This window comes from Theropithecus gelada, chromosome 18 (genome assembly GCF_003255815.1).
Source record: "Theropithecus gelada isolate Dixy chromosome 18, Tgel_1.0, whole genome shotgun sequence".
Classification (NCBI taxonomy): domain Eukaryota; kingdom Metazoa; phylum Chordata; class Mammalia; order Primates; family Cercopithecidae; genus Theropithecus; species Theropithecus gelada.
Window position 1 is genome coordinate 43044921 of NC_037686.1, and position 14000 is coordinate 43058920.

The following is a 14000-nucleotide window of genomic DNA, read 5'->3' on the forward strand; positions in this document are numbered from 1 at the left end:
AAAAAAAAAAAAAAAAAAAAAAAAAAAAAAAAAAAAAAAAAAAAAGACAACGTAACATGTCAAAGAGGAAGAGAGGAGAAAAGAGTGTTATAACCTCTGTCATAAAGCTAGCAGAAACAAACCAAAAAAAGTATGAAAAAGTTATCCTTGAAGGATACTGACTGGGCTTGAGAAAAAAGCTGCAGGAGCACTTGAAGTATTTTTCCCAAGGAAAGGCTTTCTTCACTCCCCCACCATCCCTTTTGGGTTTTCTGTTATCTGAGAGCCAGTAAATAATGCTTCATACTCCTTAATAATGATGTTTTGGTCTTAATTCATTGGCAACTCATCGGCAAAAATGCAAAATCGTGTTTCTCCAGAGGCTGACAATTTATAGAAAAACGACAAAGGATAAGGTAAGTCATGTCCTAAGCAAGCTGATAATAGAGAAATAAATGTCCACTTGATAGCTAATCTTTTACAAATGAAAATTGGTTGCTAGGTTCACTAAGTATGCTACAAATCAAATCTATAATTTAGAATTAAAGAGTATTCTAGTTTTTATATGTTTTCAGAAAAGTATGTTCAAAAATTCTCTATTAATTTTTGTTCTTGTAAACAGTCTGTAAAAACATAATAAAACTAGATGAAAACTATTTTGTGTAAGAACATAATTTCAGTTGATCTTTTTCATGTAAATTGAAGTATATGGTACATAAACAATAAAGAACTGCTCACTACATGCAGTACCTTGGAGCAATGCCTCTTAGCATGTTGTTCACTGTACCAGCAGCATAGGCATCACCTGGGAGCCTGTCAGAAACGGACATTCTTGGCTGGGTGCAGTGGCTCATGCCTGTAATTCCAGCACTTTGGGAGGCCGAGGTGGTTGAATCACTTGAGGTCAGGAGTTCGAGACCAGCCCAGGCAACATGGCAAAAACCCAACTCTTCTAAAAATACAAAAATTAGCTGGGTGTGGTGACTTGCGCCTATAGTCCCAGCTACTCAGGAGGCTGAGGCGGGAGGATCGTTTGAGCCCAGGAGGTGGAGGTTGCAGTGAGCGCGTGCCATTGCACTCCGGCCTGGGTGAGAGAGGAAGAGACCCTGTCTCAAACAAACAAAACAGTAGAATCTGAGGCCCTATCCCAGGTCCCCTGCATCAGCATCAGAATCTTGTTAGTTCTCCAAAAGATTCTGCTGCCTGCTTTAAGGCAGTGATTGTGAAGGCAGAATCGGTGTGTCAGGGGGACCTCCTGAAGAGACACCAGCCAGGACTCTGCCCTGGGGGCCTGGAGGGAAGAGGAGCAAAGGCACCTGCATTTTAAAGCTTCACAGTGATCTGAGGCAACTTCTTGGTTATGAATCCATCCTTTAAAAATATTTTAACTAAAATCTTGGACTAAAACTTCTCATTATTGTCAATAAACCTTACCCTTGCTAGTAATCCAATTTGTTCCATACAACAGGTGGTCGTGGGAGATTAGAAACACATGTATTCTCACCTTTTTCTCTTACTGACACTCTAATCATCAGAATTTCTTCTCAATTCAAAATAGAAGATTCTCTATTGCTGTTATTCAAAATAATTACCTTCTTGCTAGGTAAAGTCTCATCGAAGGTAACATTTTAATTTCTTTTCCAGCTTGATGCCATTCTGGCCTCCCCCGACTTCCTCAATGCTAATAATCCTTCCTGTATTCTTAGCTTAATATTAAGCAATTTTACTTTATTTACATCTAATAATTGATACTTGTTAAAATATTGACTGGTAAATAACAATGAAAACAGGGAGCTTTTAAAAAAATAGAAGTTTTATTTAAGTAGGCTATATGCCATTTAGCCTATTTTTTTCCTTAAAATACTTAATAACTTCCATGAAGACTGTACCAGACATACTTAATAAGCAAACTTCTTAGTAAAATTACTTTAATTCAGCATATGTTCCTGCCTTCAATAAACATTAAGCAAGAAACAGGTTTATACTTATTATACTTCTTAGGTTGAACTAAAATCAAGATTTCACACAGAGAGTATTTTTAGGCGTGATTTTGTTTTGACAGAGGGAACATGAGAAACAGAAGCCTCTCAGCCAGGTGCAGTGGTGCACACCTTTAGTCCAAGCTGCTCAGGAGGCTGAGGCAGGAGGAGAGCCTGAATCCAGGAGTTCCAGGCTGCAGTGCTCTATGACCCACGCCTGTGAACAGCCACTGCCCTCCAGCAAGGGCAACACAGCAAAACCCCGTATCTAAAACAAACAAACCAAAACCCACAAACCTTTCATCTTTAATTAAAAGAAAGGAATTGTGACCATATGTTATGAAAAAGACTTCTGACTTTACTCATCTGTTCAATGAATTAACCAACTGCACTTTCCCATACTCCAAATGGCAATGCCATTGCAACCATTTTAAAATTATCAAATTATATTCAAAATTATTATGAATTGGGCCAGGTGTGGTGGCTCATACGTGTAATCCCAGCACTTTGGGAGGCCAAGGTGGGTGGATCACCTGAAGTCAGGAGTTTGAGACCAGCCTGGCCAACATGGTAAAACCCTGTCTCTACTAAAAATACAAAAATTAGCTGGGTGTGGTGGCAGGTGACTGTAATTCCAGCCACTTGGGAGGCTAAGGCAGGAGAATCGCCTGAACTGAGGAGGCAGAGGTTGCAGAGATAATGCCACTGCACTCCAGACTGGGCGACAGGAGCAAGACTCTGTCTCAAAAAAAAAAAAAAAAAAAAAAAAATTGGCCGGGCGCATGGCTCACGCCTGTTAACTCCAGCACTTTGGAAGGCCGAGATGGGTAGATCACAAGGTCAGGAGATCGAGACCCTCATGGCCAATGTGGTGAAACCCTGTCTCTATGAAAAATACAAAAATGAGCTGGGCGTGCTGGCGCGTGCCTGTAGTCCCAGCTACTTGGGAGGTTAAGGGAGGAGAATCACTTGAACCTGGGAGGCAGAGGTTGCAGTGAGTTGAGATCACCCCACTGCACTCCAGCCTGGTAACAGAGCGAGACTCTGTTTTTTTAAAAAAAAAAAAAAAAAAAAAAGAATCAATTTGTACCCATAGGCAGAAGATGAAAAAAGTGAAGTCTCTTTTTTCCTACAAAGCAATATAAAATACTGTGCATGCTCATATTATCAATGAATATCTGTTGTTGTTCTATCCTAGAATGAGCATTTAAAAGTTTTCTTCCCTCAAAGCAACCACGGTAGGCAGATACATTTTTCCTTTAGAATTCTTCAATATGCAAGCTACACAAGAAAACTGTTCTCATTAGCCATAATTACCCATTTTACTGGGATTAAAAAGGGCATTTCCTGGATGAACACCAACCTTATTCATTCCCGCTTAGCTCTAAATTAATTTTGGTGGCTTAAAAAAATTAAGTCTGCCTTCAATGGAGAAAGAGATGTCACTACTAATGACATTCAAAGAAACAGTATCATAGTAACATTCCAAAATTATCTCAAGTAATAAAGAGCATCAGTTCTGGAATAAGGGCATAGTTTCTCCAGTTAAATATGACTCATTTTGATGTGAAGCATGACTAACTTAGATTTTAAAAGTCATGTGATGTTCCCCATATGAGTTAGGTATCTTACACTCCCTCCTAGAATCATCTAGAAGTAACAAAAATATGTGTTTTTCATAAGTAAATCTAAATTTCTAGTTGGGCAATAAGATAGCATAACTGAAGCAATTAAATTTAAGATATTTATTAAATAAAAAGGTTACATTATGATTTTTATACACTGTTGAAAACAATGACTTTTATTTATTTAAAGCCAGCAGTAGTTCCCATTACTCTCAAAATGTTATAGTTAAGCCTTGATTTAGTTCCAGAAAATAAATAGGGTAAAATTTTAATGTTTCCCTAGCTCTGTCTGCTATAAGGGAATTTCAGAGTATGAAGGTAAGATGAAGCAGATGTAGAAGAACATTTTTAGATGCTGACAATTTTTCTTTAAAATTTAGTTTCTTCTCAAAATTCTGTACTTCTATCCATAAAAGTAAATTTCTATTTTAGTAGCTCTAAAACAACCAGGCGAGAGAAGATTATTACCCATAATAGTAAATAGCAAATACTTTGGCAAGTCTGAATTAGAATACAAGTGAAGACATTCACAAACACACTTTTTACATCTCCTGGATGTGGTATGGGCTGTATGTTAGAATTAAAGCATCACAACTATCTGATTGTAGGGTGCTGGTGGGCAATGCAATCAATCAACACGTCTACCCCAACAGATGTGGAGACGCATGGAAAAAAATACATCAACCAAAGTGGCTGGGCAGAACAAAACACAGAAAACACCATAAAACTGAGGACATTATCTCTTCTTGTCTGAAAAAAGGGATTCCCTGGAGCACAGAAAGTATTTATCAGGGGAGTGCTTCTATTCTGTTATCACAGGAGGGCTTGATGCAGATGCTGGCCATTCATACACATCTGGCAGCAGGGAATCATATTCACTCCGCCATATTCTTTCTTTAACATATTTGGCCTTGTCTTCAGGTTCTGGGTATCGGAAAGCCATTTTATTAGCATATAGGTATTCTGTAACCTGAAAAATAAATAAGGTTATTGTGTAGGCTCTGAGTATTAACCTATTAGAGAGACAACATACTATTATAACACAGGAAAATAAGTTTAAAAGAATGGCAGTTTTCTTTTTTCAAAATAAAAAGTAACATTACTTTGACTCCTTTCAAAACATTTGGAAACTATGGAAAGTTTAAAAGATAAAACCAAACACATTTAAGTTCTACTGTGTATGATTCAAGTAAATATATTTAGGTAATCTGCCCAGCCTATGTCATTCCTCCCAGTCTTGCTGAAAGGGTGGCCTTTCTAGAGGGCCACAGAGACTATTTCCTAATCATAGCCAACTTGACCAGGATGAAAACCCAACCCAAGGTGAGGAGAGGTTTCTACTCTAGAATTTGGATTAAGAGGCATAGTAATTATTATAAATCAGGAGTTAGACACTAGAACTATAAAGTCAAGTAAATTCAGAGCTACAACCTATACATGGGAACTGACACCACTATCACTGACTGCCAGGCATATTCTGTGTGTTTTACAAGGATACCTCCTTTACTCTCCACAAGAACCCCATGAGATAAGTACTATCTTTATTCTCATTCTGCATATGAGGAATGAGAGGAGTTTAAGTAATTTGCCCAAGGTAGTTACGTGAGAGCTGTTTCAAACCCAAAGCATTCTGAGTCTAGATATTAGACCCTCAACAGTAAGCTTGATTACTCCCCACCAAAGGTGGCTTGAATTTCAAATTTTGCACCCAAGCCACATACCATGATTGGTGGTGAGAATAAGCCTTTGAGCCTCAGTTCTGATATAAAATAAGGAATGTGAAACGCTTCCTCACAGGGTAACACAGTGCCTCTCACACAGTAAAGTTCTCAAGTCATGGCTTTATTTATTTATTTATTTATTTATTTATTTGAGACGGAGCCTTACTCTGTCACCCAGGCTGGAGTGCAGTGGCACGATCTCAGTTCACTGCAAGCTCCGTCTTCTGGGTTCAAGCGATTCTCCTGCCTCAGCCTCCCCAGTAGCTGGGACTACAGGCATGCGCCACCACACCTGGTAAATTTTTGTATTTTCAGTAGAGATGGGGTTTTGCCATGTTGGCTAGGCTGCTCTTGAACTCTTGACTGCAGGTGATCCGCCCGCGTCGGCCTACCTAAGTGCTAAGATTACAGGCATGAGCCACCGTGCCTGGCAGGTTTTATTTTAACTTAAAAAAAATGTAGTGATATATGGTAGAAAAAATTCAAACAATTATGAGGTGTCATTCTCCTCCTCTAATTCTCATTCCAAATGGTAACCATTATTAAAGTTTCGTATTTCAACTTTCTAAAAGAAAAATCTCAGAATAAGATGGTGATTAAAAAAATAATCCTTGGTACCAAGAGCTCCATCTCAGTGTATTTTGTGATAGAAAATGTGTTCAATTGTTTTCTGTTCTATTATATAAAACATATTTTACTAATATTTTATTATTGACTAAGAAAAAGAAGTAGGGAACGGCTAGATCCTCAGTGGCAGGTACCTGCAATAAAGATCTGAGAAGGTTAAAAACCTAAGGGCTGGCTGGGCGCAGTGGCTCACACCTGTGATCCCAGCACTCTGGGAGGCCAAGGCGGATGGATCACCTGAGGTCAGGAGTTTGAGACCAGGCTGGCCAACATGGTGAAACCCTGTCTCTACTAAAAACACAAAAATGAGTCGGGCGTGGTGGTAGGCACCTGTAATCCCAGCTACTCAGGAGGCTGAGGCAGGAGAATCACTTGAATTTGGGAGGCAGAGGTTGCGGTGAACTGAGATTGCACCACTGCACTCCAGCCTGGGCGACAGAGTTAAGACTCCATCTCAAAAACAAACAAACAAAAAACCCAAGGGCCAAATAAACATAACACATGTCATTAGTAGTTTGTTGACCAAACTGCTCTTCTCAGTTTTTGTACTAAACAGGAAAAACGGAATGATATAAAAAGACAGGCAGAGATTTTTGCTTCCAGAAAGATGGAATACACACACTTTTCCTCATTCCTTCCGACCTTGGAGAGCTGAGCACATGGCCTGCCTGATGTGAGGGGTGGTGGGAGGTGTTCTGAAGCCAGTAAGCAGTATAATTAACATAAGTAAATAAATATAAATTCATAAACAAATGAACGAAGGAGAGAAGGCAGCAGAGTAGACATACAAATTCTCACTTGTGGCACAGCATGGGAGGGAGAATGACAGTGGCCACCATGCATACAATAAGAAGTCAGCTAAAATTTTAAAGAACTGCCAAAGGTCAATGAGAGTTAGTGTTTTATTCCGGAACAACTGCAAACTTTAGACATAAGGGGCGCTCACACTCACTGCAAATCTCTTTCCCACAGGCTGCTGGTACCCACAGAAAAAGATTAGGGACAAGGCATGAGATTGGAGAAAGCTCCCCTTGGTCTGGAGGCATGCAGGAGGTGACTGGTGGCTGTCAGAGGAACACACACAGCCCTGCTCATAGAGCCAAAGGGGTGAACCAATGGCTGTTTGAGGTTGGGACAGACACAAAGCTCTGCCTCCTCTACTCACCACTTTCTTCTTTGTTTCTAAAAAGAAAAGCCTATGCCACTGCAGATGCAGCACACTCTCTACTCCTGCCTCTGGGGAAACGCAGGGAGACATGAACCTGGGCCTGTGTTCCTATACTAATCCAAAGCAGAGGTCTTCTATGACCTCATGCACTACCTCTCATTTGTTTTTTTTTTTTTTTTGAGACGGAGTCTTGCTCTGTCACCCAGGCTGGAGTGCAGTGGCCGGATCTCAGCTCACTGCAAGCTCCTCCTCTCGGGTTCACGCCATTCTCCTGCCTCAGCCTCCCAAGTAGCTGGGACTACAGGCACCCGCCACTTCGCCCGGCTAGTTTTTTGTATTTTTTAGTAGAGACGGGGTTTCACCATATTAGCCAGGATGGTCTCGATCTCCTGACCTCATGATCCGCCCGTCTCGGCCTCCCAAAGTGCTGGGATTACAGGCTTGAGCCACCGCGCCCGGCCACCTCTCATTTGGATATACCAATTATTTCTCTCTCTTTTTTTTTTCTTAGAGACAGGGTCTTGCTCTGTCATCCACACTGGAGTGCAGTGGTATGATCATAGCTCACTGAAGCCTTGGCCTCCTGTGTTTAAGTGATCCTCCCACCCCAGCCTCCTGAGTAGGTGGGACTACAGGCACATACCACTGTGCCTGGCTAATTTTTTTTTTTTTTTTTTTTTGGTAGAGGTGAGATCTTGCTTTGTTATCCAGGGATGGTCTTAAATTTACAGCCCCAAGCCATCCTCCTGCCTTGGCTTTTGAAAGTGCTATGATTCTAGGAGTGAGCCGCTGTGTCTGGCCCAGTAATCTCTTAACTGACCAGTATCTTCCAAAATCTCCCCTACCTGTAATATCATTCTATAAATTCTAAAGTCGGACTCTTATCATCCTAGTTCTGGGTTCTAAAATCTTCAATTGTTTTGCAGTAGAAGGTAATCACACTCCTTAGGCTGGCATTTGTATATCTGTACAGCTGTCTTTAATATAACTTTCAAATTCTCTTTTATGCCATTTCCCTACCTGTTCCTTAGACTCCAGGCTCAACTATTATTCCCTAAACATACCATCCTTTACCAATTCCCAATCTTTGCTTAGGTGACAGGCACCAAAATAATGCAATAATAAAACTAATAGTCAAAGCTGGCCACAGTGGCTCATATCTATAATCCCAGCACTTTGGGAGGCCAAGGTGGGCAGATCTCCTGAGCTCAGGAGTTCAAGACCAGTCTGGGCAACACTGCAAACCCCCATCTCGACCAAAAATGCAAAGAAAAAAAATTAGCTGGACATGGTGGCACACGCTTGTGGTCCCAGCTACTTGGAAGGCTGAAGTGGGAGGATCGCTTGAGCCTGGGAGGCAGAGCTTGCAGTGAGCTGAGACCACACTGCTGCACTCCAACCTGGGTGACAGGGTAAAACCCTGCCTCAGAATAAATAAATAAATTTATTAGTCAAAATGATAAAATTTTATGATCACCTGTACAGAAGTGAAATTGTGGTTGATAAATTCCATAGTCAATCCTCATGTTTAAGAAAAATCTTAGTAATCTAGAAATAGAAGACTACTTCTTTTAAAAAGAAGAAAATACTTATTTCAATCAAAAGCTAGCATCACATTTAATATTAACATACAAAGATGTTAGCCAGGTGGTGGCATGTGCCTCTAGCTACTCAGGAGGCTGTGGTAGAAGGATCACTTGAGCCTAGGAATTTGAGATCAGCTTGGCCGGCCATATAGACTCTGTCTCTAAATTGAAAAAAAAATACAAGAATACCCTTACTAACCTAATTGCTTAAGACTATTCTGCAGTTTCAGCTAGTTTATAGTTAGAGAAAAACAGACTATGCATATTAAAAAAAGAAAAAATTACTTGCAGACAATTAAAACAATTCCAAATGAAATGAAAAACTATTAAAATAAGATTGTTCAAAAAACTGGTCATCAAGTAAATTCATAAAAATGAATGTTTTCAAATTAGTATTATTATTCCTAACTTTTCCTATAAATTAGAAATGATCAATGAAAAAATATTTGGAAAGAAAAAAAAGTCTTTATTATATTAGAATAACAGAAATTTAAAAATATTTAGGAAAAAGTAGCCATATTCAGATGAAGAAAACAAAATTATACTGAAAGACTTTTTAAAAAATATCTTAATAAACAGAGATAGTGATTAGAGAATACTCAATACTGAAAGACCCAATTTCACCAATTTATAAATGTAACAATTTCATACAAAGTTGCAAAGTTTTTTAAAATTAAAAAAGCAGATACAAAAATTTGTCCAAAAGAAAACAATTTAGAACAGTCAAGAAAATACTGAAAAAGTATAATGATGGGAAAGATGAAGTACCAAATGTTACCACATTACACACATTACGAAATTTAAAACAGTGTCAGATAGTAAACAAAAATGGTCAGGAATAGAAATCCCAGGAACAGATTCAATTCCCAATTAACTGTAAACAACGGAGGCATTAATCAATAAACAATGGCATTAATCAATAAACAATGCTGGGGCAACTGGTTAACTACTCAGGAAAAAATGTTTCCCTTTCTCATATCATACATTAAAATAAATCCCAGAGAGATTAAAAAAGTTTTATTTTAGATAATGCAAGTAGATAGTTATGATTTTGGGGTGAGAGAAGGCATTAATATTCATAAAAGGTGAGGACAGAATCCACAAAATAAACAAATAATTCCATAAAAAACTTTAAAAAGACATGTCAAACAATTCTATAAAGTTAAAACAAATGACAAATGGGAAAATATCTGCACCACAGCGAACAGGAAGATCACTACACTTAATATATAAAAAGCCCGGGACGGGGGAGGGGGAAGGGATGGCATTGGGAGTTATACCTGATGTAAATGACGAGTTGATGGGTGCAGCACACCAACATGGCACAAGTATACATATGTAACAAACCTGCACGTTATGCACATGTACCCTAGAACTTAAAGTATAAAAAAATATATATATATATAAATATATATATATAAAAAAAAAAAAACAAGCCCTCAGAAATCAATGCCAGAAAGTAGGAAAGCAAATATCCAATATAAAAAAGAGCAAAGGTCATGAAAAAGTAGTTCGTTGAAGAAATACAATTGTTGAATAAACAAAAAATTATTCAATCTCACTAATAATGCCTTAATAATGAGAAACAATTTTACCTAGTAAATATGCAAGATTAAAAAAATAATTGTAAGTATTGGCAAAAGTGTGGAAAAACATACACTCATATCTAATTGCTGCAATGTAAATCAGTACTTTTTTTTCTGAAGAGAGTATTTGACAACATGCATCAGAAGCCTTAAAACACCTTAAAAACCTTTGTTCTTAAGCTTAGAATTTATTGCAAAGAAAAACCATCACAGTATGGGTGTGGTGGCTCACACCTGTAATCCCAGCACTTTGGGAGGCCAGGTTGGGTGGATCACCTGAGGTCAGGAGTTCAAGACCAGCCTGGTCAACATGGTGAAACCCTGTCTCTACTAAAAATACAAAAAATTAGCTGGGCCATGGGGGTGGGCGCCTGTAATCCCAGCTACTTGGGAGGCTGAGGCAGGAGAATTGTTTAAACCCTGGAGGCAGAGGTTGCAGTGAGCCGTGAGCTGAGATCCCGCCACTACACTCAAGCCTGGGCGACAGAGTGAGACTCTGTCTCAAAAAAAAAAACATCACAAATACACACAAAGTACACACAAATATTTAGCTGTAAGGATAAATGTTCACTACACTGTTCTTTCTTTCTTTCTTTTTAAAAAACTTTTTAGTTTTATTTATTTTTTTGAGATGGAGTTTTACTCTTGTGGCCCAGGCTGGAGTGCAATGGCACCATCTTGGCTCCCTGCAACCTCCTTCTCCCAGGTTCAAGTGATTCTCTGGCCTCAGCCTCCAGAGTAGCTGGGATTACAGGTACCCAGCACCATACCTGGCTAACTTTTTTTGTATTTTTAGTAGAGATGGGGTTTCACCATGTTGGCTAGGCTGGTCTCAAACTTCTGACCTCAGATGACTCGGTCTCCCAAAGTGCTGGGATTACAGGTGTGAGCCACTGCACCCAGCCTACAGTGTTATTTCTAACAATAAAAAGCTAAAAACTTAAATGTCCAAAAACAGAGAAATGATGAAACACATTTTGATATAAAGAGAACACCATGCAGCATTAATGATCACATACATGAGAATTATTATTAACTTACATGGAAAAGGCTTACAATATATTAAGTGGAAAAAGTGCAGTAAGAAACCAATTATAAGAATGGGCACAGGCCACTTTGGGAGGCCAAGGCAGGAGGATCACTTCAGGCCAAGAGGTTAGAGACCAGCCTGGGCAACACAGGGAGACCCCATCTCTATTCTTTAAAATAATTTTTTAAAAAGGCACAAGTGACTATATGCATGTGTATATGCATGTATGTGTTTGCAAAGAAAAAAGTCTAGAAGGCAACAAGCCCAAAATAATCATGTGTGTTATATTCTGGTAGTAAGAATACGGGCCTAAAATTTCTTCTTTGCAGCCTTCTAAATGTTTCAGATTTATCTCTAGTAAACCTGTATTTCTTGTATAAGAAAATGTCATTAAAATTAATGTGAAGAAGTTTAAGTTATTACTTACTTTAATAGCAATGTTAATAGAAACTTCCTGAATATTAGCAAGTGGTGGGTAAAGTCTCCCTTGGGCTAGCTCTTCATCTGTCAATTGGCTTGTCAGTGCCTGAAGAGAAAAACAGCATTTTGCTCTTTGTTTAAATAACAGAATAAGGACCCAGGAAAATGGAAAAAGCATTGGGGAAACAGAGAGTAATACAGGTAATATAATTCCCGTTATTTCTTGAAGGAATACACTTAAACCACTGCAGAAATTAAAACTGTTATCATTAAACAATAAATAACCAGATTTAAAGACTTATTGATTATATTCTACTTTATATTATACATGTAGAGCGTGCCTTAATTGCAGTGGCTACTTTGAAAACAGACATTAATTGTATTAATGTGAGTTCTTCAGAAATACTTCAAAGTTTGGAGCTCCCATAGGCCAGCACTCCAAATAATACCAGTACTTGTCCATTAAAAGCATGCAATGAGTTATCTATGCTGTCAAAATATATCCAGATATATCTAAAGCAAGTATAGTCTAAATGTTATTAAAATGAGAGGATTCAGTTTACAAACATTTGAAAGGTCATGATTAAAAAAATCAATTCTATGCATAAATAGGCAAACCATAAAAGTAATGTATGAGTAACTTCCTTTTCATTAATAAGGCAGATTTAACCCATTCTCTCTCTGCTTTTAATTTTCAGATCTATTCACCTTCATAATTCATCCTTTATAAAATAAGCAACATTTAAAACATTTACCTTTGCAGCTTCTAGGAAAATACTGTCACTAATATGCCGGGTGTTACAGAGAATAACAGCTAAAGCCACACCTAGAATACATTTTAAAGTTTACTTAGTACGGTCACTTTTCAAATTATGAAACAAGTCAATTTCTATATTCAGGCAAATAAATGGTAATCCATCCATATCCCAAACAGCTCCCCCCAAACAGAAAACAGCCAAGAAAAAACAGAAATCTGAGTTAAAATCAAACGATCTTTTTTTTTTTTTTTTGAGACGGAGTCTTGCTCTGTCGCCCAGGCTGGAGTGCAGTGGCCAGATCTCAGCTCACTGCAAGCCCCGCCTCCCGGGTTCACGCCATTCTCCTGCCTCAGCCTCCCCAGTAGCTGGGACTACAGGCGCCCGCCACCGCGCCCGGCTAATCTTTTGTATTTTTAGTAGAGACGGGTTTCACCGTGTCAGCCAGGGCGCGGTGGCTCACGCCTGTAATCCCAGCAGGTTGGGAGGCCGAGGCTGGCGGATCACCAGGACTTTCAATTTTTTTTTTTAGCTGATTGTTTATCTCTCTCACTCTTAAATAACTTGTTTCTTGTGATTTTTTTTCTCTCTTTTTTTTTTTTTCCTTTTTTTGCCTTCTCTTACTGTGCTGATCTTGCATTTTCTGTTTTGGAGATCACTGACTCCTTCCTATAAGAGTAAGTAGTGCTCTTTCATATTTTCAGCTTTCTCTCTTCTTCCCGATATAGTTAGAGCATAATTTTGGTTCAATCAATATTCAATGCTTATATCATAATTACTTTTTGTTTTCTGCACAATTTTGTCTTTCTTGAAGTTAATAATTATCCTTTTTCCTTTACTTTGATTTTTTAGTATTTAACATTGTTATTTCACTCTGGAACTCTCAATTGTCTAAATTTTCTTCTGTTTTAGTTACTTTATATATTCTCGAATTTCATGCTCTAGAATAAATCTGCTAAAGCTCCATTCTGGTCTGGTTGTCCCCCATTCCAGCTATGGAGCTGTCATCCTAGAAAATCCCTTTATCATCATGGGCCTCTTTGCTTCTAAGTTGACTCCATTTCCTAAATTCAACTTTTCCTAGTTTGTTACTCCCTCTTTTGGTAGGGTACATTCTCCCATAGCTTTCCGAAGAACAGTGCATGGGAGATATACATTTTTTGAAAACTTGCATTTCTGAAAATGTGTGTGTTTACTTCTTTCTACTTACATTTGATAGTTTGTCTAGGTTTAGAATTCTAGCTTGGAAATATTTTTCCTTCAGAACTGTGAGGTATTATTCCAATACTGTCTAGCTTCCTGTGCTGGTAAGAAGCATCAATCTGAGTTCAGATCCTGTTAGGTGATTGTTTTTGTTTAATCTCTGGATGCATGTAGGATCCCTTTAAAAAAATTTTTTTTGGCAACAGTCTCGCTGTGTCACCCAGGCTGGAGTACAGTGGCACAATCACAGCTCACTGCAGCCTCAACCTCCATGGGCTCAAGCGATCCTCCTACCTCAGCTTCCTGAGTAGCTGGGATTAC

At 38.6% G+C, this 14000-nt stretch overlaps 1 protein-coding gene across 2 annotated transcripts in view; it reads right to left on the reverse strand.

Moving 5' to 3' along the window:
- Window positions 1-3688: 3688 nt before the first annotated feature.
- Window positions 3689-14000, reverse strand: part of ME2 (malic enzyme 2) — a 71467-nt gene continuing 61155 nt past the window's right edge. Inside the window, exons 14-16 of one of the 2 annotated variants that reach the window (XM_025365573.1) lie at window positions 12477-12547; window positions 11729-11827; window positions 3689-4553 (exon numbers count right to left, since the gene is read on the reverse strand). In XM_025365573.1, the coding sequence (XP_025221358.1) occupies window positions 4386-4553; window positions 11729-11827; window positions 12477-12547 (338 nt within the window). In that variant the 3' untranslated portion in view covers window positions 3689-4385. The remainder of the gene's footprint in view (window positions 4554-11728; window positions 11828-12476; window positions 12548-14000) is intronic. The other variant, XM_025365575.1, reaches the window with a different exon arrangement.